This window comes from Epinephelus fuscoguttatus, linkage group LG12 (assembly GCF_011397635.1).
Source record: "Epinephelus fuscoguttatus linkage group LG12, E.fuscoguttatus.final_Chr_v1".
Classification (NCBI taxonomy): Eukaryota; Metazoa; Chordata; class Actinopteri; order Perciformes; family Serranidae; genus Epinephelus; species Epinephelus fuscoguttatus.
In genome coordinates, this window is record NC_064763.1 from 10,677,151 (window position 1) to 10,697,940 (window position 20,790).

The 20,790-nt window shown below is 39.7% G+C and overlaps 1 protein-coding gene across 6 annotated transcripts; it reads right to left on the bottom strand.

Annotated features, from left to right (window-relative positions):
* Positions 1 to 1,913: 1,913 nt before the first annotated feature.
* aifm1 (apoptosis inducing factor mitochondrion associated 1) lies at positions 1,914 to 19,641 on the bottom strand. Of its 6 annotated transcripts, XM_049591990.1 has the most exons (24): positions 19,389 to 19,641; positions 16,992 to 17,122; positions 16,763 to 16,883; positions 16,581 to 16,604; positions 15,141 to 15,272; positions 13,821 to 13,892; positions 13,551 to 13,619; positions 13,379 to 13,450; positions 12,459 to 12,530; positions 12,227 to 12,295; positions 12,051 to 12,122; positions 11,530 to 11,648; positions 11,272 to 11,402; positions 10,751 to 10,841; positions 10,555 to 10,639; positions 10,406 to 10,482; positions 9,724 to 9,832; positions 9,509 to 9,616; positions 9,295 to 9,383; positions 9,071 to 9,211; positions 5,751 to 5,893; positions 3,543 to 3,667; positions 2,479 to 2,669; positions 1,914 to 2,390 (listed from the first exon to the last, which is right to left on the bottom strand). In XM_049591990.1, exons 1-24 carry the CDS (start codon positions 19,474 to 19,476, stop codon positions 2,319 to 2,321), a joined length of 2,403 nt encoding a protein of 800 aa, XP_049447947.1. In that variant the 5' UTR covers positions 19,477 to 19,641; the 3' UTR covers positions 1,914 to 2,318. The 6 variants fall into 6 exon arrangements, with proteins under 6 accessions (XP_049447947.1, XP_049447948.1, XP_049447949.1 ...); XM_049591991.1 differs by lacking the exon at positions 13,379 to 13,450; XM_049591992.1 differs by lacking the exons at positions 13,379 to 13,450; positions 13,551 to 13,619 and having other exon boundaries at positions 19,389 to 19,640.
* Between the last annotated feature and the right edge of the window lie 1,149 nt (positions 19,642 to 20,790).

Here is a 20,790-nt window from a genome sequence, read left to right on the forward strand (position 1 = left end):
TGTTTACATGCTCCTTGTCAAACAAGCACAAAGATCACCCAGTGCATTGCCAATGTAAACTCATGTTAATTCCATAATAACGCTGTGACACACACATGCATTTATATTACAATGGCTTAACAAACAACAATTTACAGATATGCTTTATAATAAGTTCAGGAATGTTGATATACTACTACTTAAAAATCATCTCTTACCTGCCTTGCAGAAAAATGACAGATGAAGCCCACACCATACACAACATGTGCAATAGCATTCTTAGTTAGTAGAAACAACAGATGTAAGAGCGATGGAGGGAGGAATTGGAAAAGAAAAGAAAGAAAGGAAAAAAGAAAAAGAAGCAGAGATGCAGGGAACTTGTTGTTGCTCTTGCAGCCGAGGCTGTGTGCTCTGAACTCAGCTGAGCCTCCCTCCCCTCCCTGCAGGTGTAAAATACAGGAAGCTGCTGCTCTATAATTCAAAATGCCCGTGTTTGTGTGGATGACTTGAAGCTTTATCTCTTTTTTATGGCCATATGCATGTTGAAGGAATTACTGCAAGAATATTTAAAGAGACAGGAGCATTTCCAAAGCAGAGTGGCCGGCGTTGCTCTTCATTGCAGCATTAGATTAACAGAGTTGGTTACTTTTTGCTGAGAAAACTTTTTAGTAAAATAAAAACTATGTTATTCACAGATTTAAAAGAATATTTTTAATAATGTGTCACATTTCACACTTCAAACATTGCTGAGCAATCACAGCACTTAATTATTAACCCAAATCCACAAACAGGAATTCAAAAAATAATTTCTACCACTCTTAAAATGTCATAAATGAAAATTATTGTCCTTAAAATGAGATCATTCACAGACATTTAAATGACACTGATATCTTCCACATTGACGTTGTATTTCATATTGTGGTGATAAATATTTGACAAGTGTGTCAAAATAAGCCAGTATAGTGTTAATGTGTTTATAGATCTTTCAGAGAGATGATCATTTGAATGAATTGCATTAAATTATAAAAGCATTACATGTATTCACAGCATCCTGTTGAAGACAAAGAGTAAACAAAAAGAAAGGTTAAAAAAACAAGATTGTTGCTGCATTCAAAGGGGAAATAGGATGAAGGACATTAAATTCAAATTAATTCAAGTGTAACACATTTCTTTAAGTGTCAGTACACATCCAGAGGTTATTTATCTTTAGCAGAGCTGTCCAGTGTTTCTGGTCTAATTATTTCATCTTCAGATAGCCAAGCAAATTCAAATATAAATGTGGAAGCTCATGTTTTTCCCTCCATACAGAGGGGGAGGCTGTTCAGCCATTTACTCATGTAAAATTAATGTCAAAGAAAGCGATGGGACGTTATGGCTGCACGTGTTTGCCTCACACTTGAGAGGCCGTTGCATACTTCGCTCTGGAGCCCACAGTGTCAAATACGATAAGAAATGTGTGAGAACACAAAACATGAATGCAATCCTAATAACAAGAAGCCCACAGCAGAGGAAAAAAGAAACCCAGTGTTTCTGCATGCTTGAACATTTTCACCTCCGGACAGGATAAGTAGGCCAAGCGTCATTTTTAATGTTGTTCTTGTTGGAGTGCACATTGACTCTGCTCAATTAGATTGTACTTTAACACACTGTAAAATGTACTTGTCATGTGCCCTTTATACAAGCCTGCCTGTACTCAGTGCTTTCAGCCAAGGTCAGATCTTTTAACATCACCTCACTCAGTTTGAAAAGGTCCAGTCACTACAGTTGACATGTATGACCGAAGTTAGTTTGCCAAACAGTACACATTAATTAAAATGCTTCAGGACAGATGAACTCAGCCACACGGACTTTAACATGCATCAAAGCTCAGAGTGCGGGTCAACTTCTCTGTCATCAGTGCTATAATAGGAGCAAAATGAAAATAATGGGATCACTCCGATTTAAAAATAGCTTTTATTGCAGCTTCCCTTGTGACAAGCTGCTCTGATCACACAGAGGAAAACAATAATCCATGCTCAGCATTTTCAGCCTGGTGGAGAGAAGCAGGACATCACATCTTGAGCATGATTTAAAAAGAAAAAAAAAAACATGAGCAAAACGTTTGGTGGAATATGAGACAATTTCTCCAGGATAGAAAAAAAAAACAAACAAACAAAGCAGGTGCAGCAGATACAAATTCCAAATATGAAAAATATCTCAGCGACATGACATAATTCACATGATTCCTCCTTGTTTGTATGTGTGATCAGTTGTGTCTTCAAGAGTACGGCAATGGCTGCCAAAGTTCAGTCTTCACATGAAGCGTAACTCCCCTCCCACAGTGAGTGCCAGCCTCCATCTTAATCATCGTGGATGTTGAACAGTTTGGCCACTTCGTTCAGATCTGCATGTTCCTCTCCATCCTTGATGATCTACGATTGACAAACAATTTACAATAACTAAATCTATATTTTAAATCCTTACGGTGACACAAAGCATGTTTCTGACAAAGTGACATACCTTCCTTGCGATGGGCATTCTGTTGAACACATTCCACAGGATAATGCCCACCACCACTTTGTCTCTCAGGTAGAAGATGACTCCCTTTCCGTACTCATCTTGGTGCTGCACCATAGCAGGAGCAGGAGATGAGGAGGCCACTGGGCTGGTAGCAGTGTCCTCTGTTTCACTTTCTGAGCGGATCCCAGTCCCTGCAATACATGTAACAGGAAGATTACATCCTGGGTTCCCACACATTTTTACTAATACATTTTCAAAAAAACTTTTGATTTATAGACATGTCTAATAATTGCGACCTTGCCCAAACCTAAGCACTCTTTATTAATGAAGGCTGATCACCGTCATGCTCCGTCAGTCTTCCCCCATCCAAGTGGATCAATAAGTGACAGGATATTCCTTATATGGATCATAATACCTGGTGATTCAATCAATTGTGTATATTTGATGGAATCACCAGGTATCGTAGGGCTAAATGTTCTCTGTAGATGACCAACCTGTTGATAGCCTGTTTGATCTTGGCTAGGGTTAAGTTGGACACGACGGTCATGCTTCCATATTGTATGACGGTACTGCAGCAGCCTCCCGCTCAAGCTAACATTAGCTCTCCATCAGTGAATATTCACAGATCTTATGTGTCTCAAATCTCGGTGTGAAAACCTGGGCTAACTTACTACACAACAGCTTTTCAGCATTTCCTGTTTGCCTACTGATAACACATTGCTCTCTCCCAGAGATCACAATGCCAGTCTGGTCTGCGTGTATCACATGATACAAGTGACGTTTCAACTGTCAGTCAGCAGAGCACTAGTAATAAAAGGACCTTATTTTGCATACTGTTAAACATGTTTTGGGATTTTTAAGAACATATCATGCAAAACAATGTAAATTTAAAAACTTTTCCAAAACATTCCACTGATTACAAACCATTTTTAAAGGCCTAGAAAAGTTTTTCTAATTTCAGAATTTTTCCAGGATTTTCATTATCATAAGAAACCTGTTAATCTGAGCCTTGGTCCTCAAATTCACTCTTTATTTCTGCATTAGGATCACGATTTTATAAATACCTGACTGCTCAGTAGCAGCTTTAGGTGTATCCTTGGCAGTGGCTTTGGCAAACACTCCTACTGTTGGCAGGCTGCTGTCAACAATCCCAATCGCCTCGTAGCCCACATCTGGACCCAGGTCACTCCTGTTAGAAACCATATGAGATTGGGAAACAAATCAAAGCATGCCCCTCCTCCCTTCCTGCTTTGTCTAATAGCAAGTGGTATCAGACTGCGGTGCAGCAGCAACAACCAATCAAAGCCGAGGAGCAGGGCTGGAAATTAGCACCAGCCGCCAGCCAAATGATGGTAAAATCTGCAAATGGCTGCTAGATTTGCTTCACTTACCAGCAATGGTAATGCACTGTACATTGTGGAAGGTGGACAAAAAACTTAATTTCCAATCCTGTCAAGGAGTCTGTAATGCAGCTGTCAATCATATGAATCATTTCATGATCTGTGGTCAAACTGTGAAACAACGCAGCACTGATTAAATATGAATTAAGATTCTTTTACTGCATTGCCTATTTCTCACCTCAAATGTTTTCAGAAACATATTTTAGTGTACTGTTCAGCTGTAAAATGAGAATATTTGCTCCAGCCAGCGGGCAGTGCTCAGTGCATCCCTCGACTATTCCAGGGACAGAATCTTGACTCAAATTTCATCAGTGCTGCGTAGTTTGACACAGTTAACTAGCAGTGATTGACACGATTGACAGTTGCGTTAGAGACTCCTCGGCTCTGACTGGTTCTTTTCGGTGCGCCGCGGTAGATTCTGGCAAATGCCATTAGAAGCAGTAGGAGAGACAGGGACACAATATTTTCCCTAGATTATTTGTCTCATACAATACTTTGTGGATATAGTCACAATTTCAGCAAATGACAAAAACTTACTTTCAAAAAAGTTGCCAGATGTCGCTTTAAGACTGCAGCGAGACATACTGTCATTTTGTGCCAAGAAGTGTCAACTACATTCTCTAAGCAAAAACAAAATCTCCTGCACATTTCTGTTGGAAATACTTTCACTGAAGTTCACCCTCCAATGTGAAGTACAGTACAGCAACTTCTAGATTTAAAACTTTACTGTCAAAACAGCCTCCAAAACACTCTATGTTTGTGTACCTCACACAGCTCCTATTCTATACACACGCAGACATATACACACAACAAACAGGGCTGAGAGGGCACTTGTTAAAAATTTAGCTGTGAACTCCAGTAACAACCCCCCACTGTCATCTGATAAGTTTCAAGCTGGCTGATGACCTGAATTAATGTCACAGTGAAATGACCTTAGCAAATTACATGCTGTGGTCGTTCTGCCAGAGAGCCTGTACACTAAATTTGGCATCATTCAAACACATGCAGACTGATGGCTCATTAAGATTTTGGGGGAATCTGTTGGCACTTTGATCAGTTCATGTACTTATATGTTTACAACAAGTTGAATATGAAAAACATGGACTTGATGACCTTAAAATGAACTAACTGAACAATGCTGGTTCATGAGGTGGTGTGTGCATCACCCAGGATGCATCACAGCAGCTTGATTCTGCAGACACGCTACACTGGCATAGGAATATCCACATAGCATCTGACTACATCTGCATGATAGTTTGTTTCTGTTTAGACTGCAATGAACCAGTGTTGTCAGCAGTGTGTCACATTCCACCAGCTGCTAAAAACATGCAGTCACATCATTCATGTGTGTGGTGCAAGTCACATTCAACACTGCAGTTCAATTTTTGGCAGCTCACCAGACTTCTGGTAAAGCCCCCCTCTGATCATATCAGTGATGTTTTTAACAGAGTTGGTAAATTTATGACGGGTTTAAAAAATGTCTGGCTGAGTAATGCAGCCCTCTGCTGAAAACTCCTATCCTAATGTCCTCTAAAGGCATTTTAAATATTTTAGAACTTAATGGTATTCAAGACTTCAAAGCAATCATGCATGTACATCTGACTTCTAAAAGGATTGAATCTGAGTCATTTGTAGAATTGTACATGCTGCCCCAGTGCCCCCTTATTTTAATGTATTCATCGAGTGTGGACCTGCTCAATTAACAATTCAGACGGGCACTCGCTTTCTTAAATATTTCCCTTCATTTCCACTTCAAGCTGGTTTCATAGCTTGCAGCCACAGCTCTCATTTCCAAAACGGTTTGAATTTGTGACCCATGAAAACCTTGCGTTAGCATCACTAGCAGGAAATAGGAACTACCCTAATACCCACCAGAACATGGACTGATGCCAGTAGGGCTTGCTGGCTCCTGTCATGTTCTCTCCTGCTAGTCTTCCACTCACGACGGCGTGATCGTGGTGCTCCACTCGTCTGCGGCCCAGTCTGATGTCATAGAAACACGCAGCATCTCCTGCCTAAATCCAAACAGAAGGGATTACAGTTTCTAATTATATTACATTTGCATTACATGTCTATATGGGTGCATTGTTTATGAACCATGACCAGAATTTGCTTGAAGGGCGCACTATAATAAATATAAGACTTAACAACTGAAACATTTATGAAATACTGTATGCAGCTCATCTTGGCTTACTGAGTACACCATTGTAAGGCTCAAAAGTCCTGCACAGTAAAGTTTTTTTTTGTTGGATTTATTTAAATTCAGTCTTTTTAGTAAGTACATTTTACCAACTCATTAAGTGTGTGTGTTAAAACAAGTATCCATGTTTAAATAAATACGTTTATCCGATTGGAAAAACAGCAGTGAGTCACATCACTAAAGGACTATCAACTCAGTTAAAGATAATCCAAGATAATCCACTTATGAGTCTCAGCCTTTGAAAGCACACCACATACAGTTAAAACTAGCACATGGGGCTTAACATCAACAGCAAAACTGCTACCACTTCTAGTGACCAGTGTTGTACAACAAAGGGCGGCTTTTTTTTTTTTTTTAAATTCTTTTTTTTAAGCTTTTTATATCACTCTGTTGTTTTCCAGTCGTGTTCCTTATGTAGTCAAATCCAAAAATTGCAAATTTGGTCAAAGTGCGTATATTTTAGCGTCAAAATGTCTTCCCACCTGATGTTACCTGATGTTGGTTTCTGCACTATTTTGTTGCTACATATATCCATGTTCTGCTGTGGACACCATGTTAGTTTGGTTCTGAAAGTCATACAATTACTCAAACAAACTAAACAACCGTTTTAGTGGCAGACTAGACTAGACTAGCAACTCCCTGGTGCTGTGAGGTAAAATGATTGTTTCTGTCTACAGAGTCTTGTGGCTGAAAAAAGGATGATATAACTGCTTGAGTTCCCTATCAGAAAGGGCTGTCTGATAGCAGAATAAAGTGGTAAGATAATCTAAATATAGTGATCATGATTTTTTTTTTCTTTTTTTTTTTTAGGAGGCTAAAATACATTTTGCTGCGGCCACCATGCACAGCCACCAGACTCCTTTAACAGAAACAGTAATTTTACCTCCCAGAACACAAGGAGCTGTTGGTCTACAGCTGCTCCTATCAGTTAGTCTGTGCCATTTTGTGAATGTCGGAACCAAACTAACGTGGCATCCACAGCCACGTATTTCTTAACTTCTGTGCCCGATTACTCCTGTCTGCTTCTCCAAACTGGGAGCATGCAGACTGCATATACTGTAGATAATACACTGACTATAGATCTAAAAATGTATTAATGCAGTACAAATGCAGTATTATATAGAATCTCAATTTGTCTTCACCTTGTTAATGGTAATAAAATGGCAGAATTTTCTATCTCAAAGCTCAAACCTTCCAAGCTGAAACTTTCCTCAGTGTCTATACACTGTCAGCGAGCAGCATGTGAAAGTAAAAGCCAACTGCTTGGCTTTGGCCTTGCTATATTGTACTTTTAACAGTGCAATTGCCTCGATTTTCATAACTTCCACTTAAATGTGTGCCGCTTATGGTTTGGCACCTGATGCTACATTTTAATAAAGTCCCAACCTCACCTGCGTGCTGTGCCTAGGAATGTCATAAACAAAGCAAAATAAGAAGAATATAAGAAAATACAGGCAGGGCAGAGTCTCTGCAGATAAATACACCGCCACACACTTCTAGTGTGTCATGTGATAATTGAGAGGGATTAAAATTACAGTTGCTTGCAAAAGTCTGGGAAACCCATGGTTATAATTTTGTTTACTGTGAATAGCTAAGCACATAAAAAATGACCTGATCTCCATAAAGCAAAATGTTAACGACAACACGTTTCTTTTATATTTTAAGCAAGATTACTTTTCTATTTCAGTCTACTACAGTTTAAGAATAACAAAAACGGAAAGGACCTGAAGCAAAAGTTTGGGCGCCCTGCATGGTCAGAGCTTAGTGGCACCCCTTTGGCAAGTATCACAGCTTCTAAAGACTTTCTGTAGCTAGCTAAGAGTCTTTCAGTTCTTGTTTTGGGGGATTTTCACCCATTCTTCCCGCAATAAGCCTCTAGTTCTGAGAGATTATTAGGCTTTCTTGCATGCACTGCTTTGCACACCTTTGCTCAATGCGTCCAAAAAGTTCTATGTCATCTTCCACAGGATTTGTTTCCAAAAAGCATCAGGCTTGTTTCGATGTTCCTTTGCAAACTTCAGGTATTGCATTTTGTGGTGAGGACACAGGAAAGTTTTTCTTCTGATGACACTTACATGAAGGTCATATTTGTTCAGGTGTCACTGCACAGTAGAACAGTGCACCACCACTCCAGAGTCTGTGAAATGTTCCTGCAGGTCTTTCACAGTTGAACAGAGTTTTGATTTGCCTTTCAAACAACCCTACAAGTAGCTCTCTCTGAAAGTTTCCTTGGTTATTCAGACCTCAACTTGACCTCCACAGTTCCTGTACTGCCATTTCTTAATTAAATTTCTAACTGAGGAAACAGCTTCCTGAAAACTTTGCTATCTTCCTATAGTCTTCTTCTGCTTTGTGGGAAATCAGTTATTTTAGTTTTCAGAGTGCTAGGCAGCTGTTTAGAGGAGCCCATGGCTGCTGATTGTTGGGACAAGGTTTCAGGAGACAGGCTTTTTATGAAACTTTAAATATGCATCATCTATCCTTTCCAAACATTAGCTGTGAACAAGCCATAGCCCTAACAAGCTAATTAAGGTCTGAGGCTCTAATAAAAGTTGTCTGAGAGCTCAAATGTCTTGGGTGCCTAAACCTTTTCATGAGGCTCCTTTTTTACACTCTAAAATTGTACAAAACAAAAATAATACTCTAATCTTGCTTGAAATGTTGGTAAGCATGTTTCACCTTCAACATCATACTTTTTGGAAAGCTGTTCATCTTCTACTCACTTAACTATTCACAGTAAGAGATTTTTTAACCATGGGTGCCTCAACTTTTCATGCCACTGTATGTGACTCTATTCATTGTTTTTTGTTTTTTTTTTTAAATGAAAATCCTAGATAGCATGCTAGTATACATGTTATGTATACTAGCATGCTTAAAAGTATACATGCTATTTAACCTCCAAAGGCAGTCAAAATCAGTCAGTATTTTAACAAGTCATGATCCTAATGACTGTTACTGGATTACTATTATCATCTTATAAACATTAACTTACCACCCAAATATTGGATCTAGCTTGCAGCTCCGCATTGACCCTAAAACCACCGAAGTCAGAGTCCACCTCCAGACCTGCTGACTTGGCAAGGTCAACATTGGGCTCCAGGCCCACAGCTGCAACAATGTGGTCAGTTTTCACCTACAGGGAGAAGCACACGATAATCACTAACTGATGAGTCATTTCCTTATTAACACTGGACTCCTGTGAAAACCTGGACCTACCAATCGGCCATCCTTCAGCTGGATTTCTAACTTGTCATCTTTGCAGACCACAGCTTTCACCAAAGCTTCTGAAATGATCTTCACACCCTCTAGAGGACCAAAGAGAGAATATTTCATCAAAGAAGAAATGAGGAGATAAAAAATGTTCTTTTTCTCAGGGGTGAAACTATATAATGAAAGTTCAGATATGCTAGAGTACAAAATGAATATTAACCTCTCTTGACTTTTTCTGTTGTCCAGTTGCTCAGATACTCAGGCAACACTTTTCCCATGTTGCCCTTCTCAGGGAACATCTGTATCACCTCCAGGCCACTCTCGGTTGCTGGAAAAAAGAGGGAGTAGGAGTGATCCAACAACAAAGAAAGAAATTAATTCAGTTAAACATAAGAAGTATTAATAATTCTATCATTTGTTAGCCAGACGTCTTACATCTCCTGCCAAGGGCACAGGCCAGCTCGCTGCCCAAGAAGCCGCCTCCAACGATTGTGATGGACTTGATGTTTCTGGAGACTTTATCCAGTGATTTGAAGTCCTCGATCTATAAAGGACAAAAAACATTATATCAAATTATTCTCTTTTTTTCTGGTGAGGATATGTCGCACTGTTACTCCTGTTAAACACATTAAAACGGCCTAAATGAGTGTAATAACCCATCTATGCACCTATGAAGGGACTGTAATGATTCTTATTATAAGAAACTTTAAATGTAACATCAGTGGAAACAGTGGACAAACAAAAGTAAAAGTTGTACACAGGTCTTGCCTTAATACCGTTTGAGTTATGGTGCAATGCATCTGTATTTCCTGCTGTTTTCACCACTCAGATAATTTCATGTTTCAAAAAAAGAAAATATGTTGTGTGACAAATGTATGATATTAAGTTTTAGAATTAAGTTTTCCTTTGTATTATTTTCTAGACTAAACTAGGTATTTTGCTCCCACCTATTACAGAGAGTTGGAATCAATATTTAGACTATTTCCTGTTATCCAAAACTTCCAAACAACTTATTTAGAGTCATAAATATTTCCATCTGAATAAACCATAATGTCAGATCAGCCACAAATACCCAAACTCAAACAAGTCTATTGCCCCCTTGTGGCGAAATACTGACCTTGCGGAACAACGTTGTCCTCTTCATCACCTCCTCTCCTGCTCTCTCAATGACCTGAAGATTTCTTGGCACACCGCCTGAAGAGAGCAGCATAAATTAGCTTCCACCAGGTTCAGACCACATAAAAAATTCATTTTAAAGAGGCCTACCTGTTGCAATCAAACACTTGTCGTATGAAATCTCAGTATCATCGTCCAGCTTTACTTTGTTTCCCCTCACATCCATGTGAACAACCTAAAATGAAATAAATCACTTATTTGTTGTTCAAAAATATCTCATTAAATGCAGTCAGAAAGTAAAGTTACATCTTGCAATAAGGTATGAATACTTCAAATATAAACCAACCTTTTTGCCGCTGAGAACTGCAACCCCACCATTTTCTGCACTGTCCAGTTCTTCTGCGCTAATGTAGAATGATGGTGGCTGGAAGTAGATACTGGCAAATAAACACAAATGTATTAAAATCTTTTTTTTTTTCCTTATTTAAATTTTTTTTTGGACACTAATCAGGCAGCAAGTCACAAATAAACCAGCCAAAAGTAAAGAAAACTCTTCATACAATATCAGTTTTGTGTTATTATGATACCAAGTTACAAAAACACTGTGTCCAACAGCTCTTTCCTGGAGAAAATAAATTACAAGCAGCACAGGACATGATGCAATTCTTGTTCAACAGTGGTTTGTTGTGAATACTATAAAAAGGGGAAGTCAGTAGGAACAGCGTTTAGAGCAGGTAGTTAAAGGGAAACATTTGTATTTTAAACCTGTTCCATGTTTTTGTGTATAGTGACTTGTAGAGACACCATTGTTTATAGTGATCCAGTGCTGAGAGAGAAAAAAGCACAATATAAGAAACTTAAACACACCTCCTTTCCTTTCCATTCCACTGTTTGAAACGCAGTGTTTCTGTCACACTGGGGTCGTCAGAGAACCAAAGTTCCTTAGAGAGAGGTGGTCTCATGTATGGAGGGTCTGGCTCATCAGTCACAATTAACACCTGGTAGAAACAGTTAAAAAAAGCAGATACAATACATGACACAAACTGAGAAACTCAGGTTTAACAAGGTGAATAATGAACTGATGCTGCACTTGGCTTTTATTGTGGAAACTGAGGCTGGACTGACCTTGGCACCGGGATCTCTGGCTCGAATAGACCGGGCAGCAGCAAAAGAGGCAGTACCTCCGCCAATAAGGAGGTAGGGGGCGTGTGATGGGACCTTGAGAATGGCAGGTGATGAGTCTCCTGGGGTTTGCATAAGAAAGCAACAGCAAGCACGAGAGAGCAGAAAGTGAAAGAGAGAGCAAGAGAGAGAGAAAAAAGGCAAAAAGCAGAAGCAGGAAAGAGACACAGTCAGTGCATGATCCTGGATGCTTATCAGTGTCCGTGACTTAAACAAAATACACCTAAATGAGTAAATGGAAAAAGCAATTGCAATTTTCATGTGAGTGAGATTAACCTTTATCATTACCAGAACTTAAACAATGTGAAAAACACATAAGAAGGCAGGAAGAAAAGCTGTAATAGGAAAAAATGTTAAAATATAAAAAGGAGAAAAGGCGTTTGAAATTAACATTAACAAAATGGGAAAAGGTATCGGTGACTGCCTGCTTCCCCGCTCCAACCGAGGCTGGACTATGGTCTTACCACTCTCTGCCACAACTTCAGGTTGAGGCTCGGTTGGCTCTGCTGCGGGGCTTTCTGCTGCTGCTGTAGGTTCTGTTAGTATAACCGGAGCATGAACCAGTTAAGACAAAATAAAAACCCTCAGACGTGGTAAAGTACATCACTAATTCCATGCACAGGTCTGACTGAGCGCTTACCACTCTCTGCAACAGGTGCAGGGGGCTCTGTAAGCTCAGCTGGGGACGGCTCAGGGGCAGGTGATGGTTCTGGTAGTATAGTGGCAAAGATACATATTTACCTCTTTAACTGAGCTGTGGTATGTATCTGACTCAGTTCAGGTGGAAAAGCAAATGTAAATGCACCTGAATATATTTTCAATAGAATGAGCAAATTAAGTAGATCACAGTGTCCTCTCTTCTCAAATCTTACCCTCCTCCACTACAGGAGCAGCAGGTTGTTCTGCTGCCTCCTCTGGAGATGCTTCTAGCACTGGCTCATCTGCTGTTGGGGCAATCCATAGTATGGGTTACGAGTTACCTCTTTAAGAGACTACTGAAGGGGAAGACTACTAGAATCCATGCATATCTTCAGCTCTACCCTGGGAACATTCGACAGAGCATGCACACTGACAATAACAAGTGAAAGTTGCCCAATTTGTGGTTAACTGCTACAGAGTTACACAGGCTGTATACCATCAAGGAGCTGAGTACAGAGCTGTAACCTCTGTAACTGTTGATGACAGTGTCAGTGCTATTTTTTTTACCCAAGCACATCTTAGCACACTAATGTTCACAAGTACGAAGGATCTTTGTTTTCTGACTTCTTGTTTAAATTATACACTGTTGTGAAAACGTTTTGCATCTTAGACAAAGCATGCAGAAAGTCTGGAGGTAAGAAGTACAATCCACTTCAAAGGACAGCTTCCAATTATTATTAATAATAATATCACATTAACAGTAAATAAAACATCCCAAGACAAAGTTTCACAAAGTGTCAGACTGGATGGAGTTCCATTTTCTATCACAGATATGACAACAAGGCACATTGGGAGGCAACATATTTGTAGAAAATACTCCAATGACTGTGTTCCCCATAACCAGAAATATTTACAGTTCAGAATATAAAAAAAAAATGAAATACATTTTTTCGTGCAGGTGAGAATAACCTTTATCATTATAAGAATGCAAACATTGTGCAAAAGACATGAACAGGAAAGAAAGCTGTAATAGGAAAAATGCTAAAAATATAAAAAGGAGAAAAGGTGTTTGAAATTAACTTTGACAAAATGGGAAAAGGTAATGATGACTGCCCGCTTCCCCGCTCCAACCGAGGCTGGACTATGGTCTTACCACTCTCTGCCATAACTTCAGGCTGAGGCTCGGTTGGCTCTGCTGCGGGGCTTTCTGCTGCTGCTGTAGGTTCTGTTAGTATAACCGGAGCATGAAGCAGTTAGGACAAAAAAAGCAACCCTCAGATACTGTACATCACTGGCTTCATATATTAGTCTGACTGAGTGCTTACCACTCTCTACAACAGGTGCAGGGGGCTCTGTAAGCTCAGCTGAGGATGGCTCAGGGGGAAGTGATGGTTCTGGTAGTACAGTGGCAAAAGTGACATAATAACCTCTCTATGAAATACATCTTTAACTGAGCTGTAGTATGTATGTATCTGACTTGAGTTAGACGGAAAAGCAGATGTCTAACAGGCACTTTAACTTTCAGCTGAAATCTAATATTTCCAAAAGATTTAGTAAATTATTTAGACCAAGTGTCCTTTCTTCTCAAATCTTACCCTCCTCCACTACAGGAGCAGCAGGTGGTTCTGCTGCCTCCTCTGGAGATGCTTCTAGCACTGGCTCATCTGCTGTTGGGGCAATCCATAGTATGGGTTACATTTCAATTCTTTAAGAGATTATTGAAAGGAAAGACTATCAGGATCCATGCATATCTTCTGCTCTACCCTGGAAACATTCTGCGGAGCATGCAAATTGACAACAGCAAGTGGAAGCTGCCCATCTTGTGGTTAACTTCTACAGAGATGTAGATACTGTAGATCATGCTATACCAGAAAACAGTTATATTCAGAAGAGAGAGAATCAAGGAGCTGAGTATGGAGTTGTAACCTTTTTAAGTGTTGATGATAGTGTGACTAATTTTGCTCACTTTTACTAAAGCATGTCTTAGCCCACTAATGTTCACAAGCACCAACGACCTTTCTGTTTTCCGCTTGAAGCCGTCCTGTTAAAATTAGAAACTGCTGTGAAGACTTTCAATTTTAGACAAAGACTGAAAAAAGTCTGGAGGTAAGAAATATAATCCACTTCAAAGTGCAGCTTCCACTTTTAAACAACACTACCACATTAACAGTAAAAAACCTCTAGAGTACTTCGTATAACACGTTCAGAAAGTGTCAGACAGGAGGGGTTCCATTTTATATCACAAATATGACAAAAAGCACACCAGGAGGCATATTTGTAGAAAACACTGAGAACTCCAACGACCGTGTCCCCCAAAACCAGAAACATTTACAGTTTAGAATGAATGTGAGTACTACGTGTGAGTGCCTAAACGTTGTACTGAAACTGTAAAGGGTTAATATACAAGATTAGAGAACACAAAGTAAATGAAACCCAACATAGGACACTGAGCATGACACGTGCATCGCTAAATACAAGAAGGTGAATGAATGTTAAACATGCAACCAGAGGGCAAAGTCACAGTCCACATAGTGAACTTCTCACCCTCTGGATATTATGGACAACACTCACAAAGACGAGACAAGTTTAGAATGTAAAGAGGGCCTCGTGTATAAAACATATCATCACCATAAAATTGTATTTTTAACATTTTACTAGTGTGGGAGGATTGTGAACAGAATATAAAGAGGAGAGAAAAGACAGGTGTGTTTTACAGCCTGCTTGTTTTGCAGTAACCAGACTTCACCAGTTGGTGTCGCCATTTCTGTCACATCTGTCAAAGACTGTACAAAATGTGATAGAAAAAGTGGGATGATACACAAAATCCCCCATTACTTTTTGGCTCACACACACAGTTTATACAGCAGGCACATGTTATACATGCATGTAGGTGTCTAGAAAAGAATGCAGACAACCTGGGGGTGTTTCAGTTGTTTCAGTGGAGGCTGCTACTTCTGCATCAGGGGCCAGAGGGCTCGGCTCTTCTGATGACGGTGCTGCTTCAGGTTCGGGTGATGGCGCTGCTTCAGGTGCTGGCTCAGCAACGGCTGAGAGAGAAATTAAGGGGACTTATCAAACATTGGCTATGAAATTATTAATTTGGATGGATATTAAACCTACTTTTAATAATGTGACATGTAGATGGCTTATTAATTAGAAAAAGACCAGGGTTTAGAGTATGACATTTTAACCCGTCCATCAGTGGCCTAATTACAGTTTGTTCTGTAGTCTCTGACTCTGCTGTTAACTTTCTACTGCAGAGGCAGCTAAATCATGCACTGCAGAGTCATCTGAGTGCAAGCCAACTTTCACACTAAATAACATTTCATTATGATATGAGGACTGTTTTTTAGGTCTAGTGTCTAGCACTAGCATCTAGCAGTGAGGGTGCAGATTGCAACCAACTGAAACGTCTCCCATGTAACAAGTGAGGTGCAAAGAGAACTACAGTGGCCAATGTGAGGATGCTTAAACCCAAGATGGCCCTATCTAGAGCCAGTGTTTGTTTTGTCTGTTCTGGGCTACTGTAGAAACAACATGGCAGACTCTGTGGAAGATGACGTATGTAGATACAAAAGATTCTGTGGCATATTTACTGCTGCTGCAACAAGTTGTAGATCATGTCCTAAGGATGGAAATGATCTTTCAGGACCATATAGATGTATTTGCAGAGAGCGATGAGAACAAGCCTGCCCCCTCCAGTGGTCAGTGTCTCTATTCTGTGTGGAGCAATATTTTCTTTTTGGCCTCAGATTTTTTTTTTCCTTTACTTCATCAGTTGTACACTTTTGTCCAGATACAGCTTTACTGAAGAAACAGAGGCATCACAAGCATTGTTTTTTGGGTTACCTTATATCCACTACCAACTACTAAATATGAGAGTCCGGTGTTCCATCCTTTTTTATGTTTTTCTTGTGGGCATTCTTGACCACTCTCAATTTTTGTTTTCAATTCCTATGCGTGCAGAGTGCTCTGCAGTGTCATGCCCCTTTATGTGGATTTGCCAGTTGTTAACCTATGCCAAGTAGGTTCAACTGGCGCAGGCTTTCAATTTACGTGGACAAGGGGATTCATCATTATAAAAACACAGATGCAGACCATTGTGCCATTTATGAACGTCACGTCGATGTCTGATGTTGACTTTTCTCAGGACCTTTCTCAAGAAAATTCGTAGAAAATCATCTGTAAATGAGGCTCACTGTTCTTAAGATGTCTGTGGCTTTTGCACAGGCTGTTCGCTCATTGTAATAAATATATGTTTAAGTTTTACTACTCATTCACTTATTAACAGAGTTGGAGTTTGATCTATGAATGTTAAGATCAATATCTACTCAGAAATAAGAAAAATCACTTACCCTCTGTCTCAGTAGCTTCCACGGCTGAAAACACAACAAAATACTCATCAAACAGTGAAACCCTTTATTTACCATAAAGTATCACAGTGAAAAGCTGTGGCTCTGTTAAGAATATATTTAGACTTATTTATGGGATTAAGTAAGTTTTATTATGTCAGTATCAGTCAGTAAAAATTGCTCACCAGGAGCCTCTGACTGGACGAGTGTGGCTAGTTCTCCTGCGGCTCTTTTATTCTGTCTGGCTGCAATTTCATCAATTCGCTGCTGGTATCTTTTTTGGTCTCCCGTGACAGTTCGGTATGCCTGTGAACAAAGAAAAGTTCTCAGCCATGAAGATGTGCAAACTGACAGCGACGGACTTCTTGTGTTTTTCAGTGTATGTACCAGATGTTATGACAGAAGCTAACTTACATATAGTCCACCGCCAACGCAGGCTGCTCCAACCAGAAGGATGTACAGCTGGGTTTCCCTACCTCCCCCTGCAGGTCCAGTGGACATGTGAGCCGCAGGTACACATGCTGGTATTCTGCCATTGTTCAACCCTGAAAACAATTTGGCATATGACAAAAAGTCTGATTGGTCAAAACTGCATCAGTGTCATAAAAGCAATCCAGAGGTCAATCATAGTTGCAGTAAAGCTTTAAGCCACACAATTCTAACTAATACACTGCACTTGGACTCATAAACAAAATGTATTATGTTTTGTGATTAACTCATCTCTTTCCTGTATGGTGGAACATGGTAAAACACCAAAACTAGTGCAGAAAACCATAGCTGGAGATGTGCTCCAATCTTTGTTTTTGTTCATTAGGCTTCTAAGGTTGCAGCTATTTGACTGACAATGCCACTTTATCAAATTATAAATTCATTGTTCAGTCAATAACATCTCACGTTGCCAATTGGCTGGACACCAGCAATAATGAAGTGAGATGCAACAAGCATGACACTATAAGCTCCAGTAAAAACAAAACAAAAAAACAACACAGCCATGACTGCAGCTGCCCGGCTAGGAAGCCATATAGTATAAAAGTGACTGCTACATTAAAGGGACAGTTCACACCAAAATCAAAAATACATATTTTTCCTGTTACCTGTAGTGCTATTAATCAAGATAGATTGTTTTGGTGTGAGTTGCAGAGTGTTTAAGATATTGGTGTAAAGACGGAACCAGACAGCACTCAGCTTGTGGTGCTCAAAATGCCAGAAAATATATGTGAGAAACTCAATAGCAAAACCAGTTACTCAAGATGATCCATAGACCTTGTCTTAAGCAGCTTCATGTGGGAACTATATTCATTCTACCAACCCACATATCACTGCACAGAGGGAAGCATGCATTTACTGCTAGCTCATCTGGCACCACTGAGCTAGCTAACGTTGTAGCTGAGCTGAGGAGGAAGACATTAATGTTTACATCTTGTGCTGTCATGAGCACAAGCCTCTCACCCATGAGTAGATGCATGCTTTCTTCTACGTGGCGATACAGTTGGCGGGTGTAGTTTGATAGAAAGAAAATAGTTCCTACATGAAACTGATCACAGTAAGCCGAGTCATGATTCCTGGAAAGAGAGATTGCTGTCATTTGTGTTGAGTTTTTTAAATGTATTTTTTGGTGTATTGAAAACCACCAGCCAAGTGTCATCTAGTTCCAATACATCCAAGAGAAGACAGACATGTCTCAGGCCCATATTTCCAACACTTCACACAGCGCACGCCAAAAAATGGCAGTATAAATAGAACAACAGGTGAAAGAATATGTATTTTTCATTTTGGAGTGCACTGTGCCTTTAATATGATAGTTACTGGAATAGAGTTGTTAGCCTTTTTTTTAAAAAAAAAAAAAAAAAGGTGAAATATGCAGACAAGAACAAGACAAGAATGCACTTTTCCAATTTCTAAAAGTTGTGTAAATATTTGTATAAATGCTGTTGGCTGTATTGTAATTTTTAAGTATATGCCTGTGGGTGCTGACAATGAAAACACGTTTAACAGCAAGAGCTTCATTGTAAGCATATCCTACTGTATGTCAGCATGAGCTTTCACTTGAGATCCCTCCAAAATGAAAGGACAGGCCCACTTTGGTGCTATGCATGCTCAGGAACCCTGGTGCTTGTTAATTAGGTTAATTACAGTACGCTGGCCTGCAATTTGAGTCGAGTTTAAGGACTTGAATTCTCACTATGATCAGCATCTCACCTGAATAACTTCCCTCTCATAACTTCCCACTGCTTCCTCTCTTCATCACTGTACATTCAACCAACCTACCGACATACTATGCAGAAGGACTCTGTTGGACATGTTGTCCCTTAACGTTAATCTTCCAGGGTCACAAGGGGCTGAAAAACCCCCATGATCCAAATCAACGTCGGCCTATGTGAGCATGCTCATACCTGACGGCTAACAAACTATGGTGCAACACCTGTCATAACCATACTGCAAACCAGCACTGTATCAGAAATATCTGTGACAGTGGCACGACTTCGTATTTCATTCACTAGCCATACTTTCTGGCAGAGCTACAACCCGTGAAGTGAAATATGGTTTAAGCTAACCCGAGGTTAGTTATCGAAGTGTCATTGAGTTCTGCATGTTATTATATGCTAATTAGCTCAGTTAACGTTAGCTTTGTAACAACCAAACGAAGGTCAAAATACTTGAACGAAGCTACCAGAAGATATCCCGTCTGGTTTAACTAACTGTCGACGCTGTCCGGTACCATGCTACAAGGAAAGTGTGTTGAACTGGGGCAAGCTAACAAGGAGACACCAAGTTACTGTACCTAATGGTAGTCACTAAACTTAACATTACCTGCTCTTCTCACATTCTGCCGGCACACAGTGGAGGAGGATCGAGCGAGTGGTGCAAGCTTCTTCCATACTGTTCTACATTTCAGCATTGTGGCTCAGCTCCGCTGTAACGGCTCCCAGTTTACTAGCCGACTTGTCGGACAGGAACACTAGCTAGTTGGCGTTAATTAAGTCCTACAGCCAGCACTCACTGACAACTAGCAGCACCGCGCTACACGCCAAGGCCAGAGACAGGTCATACATAACAGGGGAGTCATGGGTAATTGCAAAGACTCTTTGGCAATGTAAGATGGGTCACCACCAGAAAATGTAAGTGGGATAACGGCCTAGGAAGAAAGATGGCGTCGCTTCAAATATCAGCAACAATGTTGAACATGATTTCCGTAAAATTTTAAACGACGTGACATTGTTTCTGTTATTTTGTGTTGTGACGGATCGAATCATTTTTCTAATGCTAAAGTCAACAGCGACATAAGTAACGTTCGTGTGATTTCATATTTGAATATCTTTAATGAATGCTGTTACATCGAGTCGTAGCTGTTGTTAGATCTTTCCTTCAAGAGTCTTTGTTGCTGCCGTAAACCCGGTTCTTCTTCATGACATTTCTACAGGTTACATACAGCCACCGTGCAGTGCTGCCCCCCACAGTTCATTAAACTTACAGTAACTTGGTCAAGAAAAGTTTTTAAGTATGTTTTCTTAACCCTTTAATGTCCTCACTAAGAAAATAAAAAGCAATGGAAACATTTTTTGCATTTTTTTATTTCCTCTTTTGAGCAACCACTGAAAACCTCTTCTAAAAAGAAAATCTCACCAAGAGGGACAAAGGAACTCACAGTGTGTGACATTGAATGTCAGGAGGCTTTGCCCCTTCAACATCTTTATTTCTAACAAGATTGGAGAGACTGGTATTAACATTTTGCACAACTTCTACCCTTCTAAAGTAATGGTGAAAAGATTTGCTGAATTAGATGAATGATGTACAATGTCTTGAGTAGAAGCCAAATTGGATTTAGCCTATATCAGAACATCACACAACTGATCATATTTACACCCAACATACCCTGACTGAAAAACACATAAGCAAAAATGAAAATAAAATGTTATGCTTGTTTTATTGACTTCCAAAAACTTGATTTGGCATACAGGACTGTTCTACAAAGTTATTGAAAGTGGTGTAGGGAGGAAAGCATGTATTATTAAATAAAGGTATACTGGCAATATGTGCAGCTTAAAAATTGGAGGAGAAAAAAAAGCATAGAATTCTTTAAGCAAGGGTGAGGGGTTCATCAGAGCTGTAATATACATACATACATACATATATATACATATGTACACACATATATATGTGTGTGTGTGTGTATATATATATATATATATATATATGTCTGTATATTTATAGA

Excerpts from the sequence above, each read along its gene's own strand:
- aifm1 (XM_049591990.1), bottom strand. The coding sequence starts at position 19,476 with ATGCTGAAATGTAGAACAGTATGGAAGAAGCTTGCACCACTCGCTCGA. Across the intron at positions 16,605-16,762 it reads CGTCCAGTCAGAGGCTCCTG|CCGTGGAAGCTACTGAGACA; the intron begins GTGAGCAATTTT and ends TTGTGTTTTCAG. Across the intron at positions 9,384-9,508 it reads AACAGAAAAAGTCAAGAGAG|AGGGTGTGAAGATCATTTCA; the intron begins GTTAATATTCAT and ends TTGGTCCTCTAG.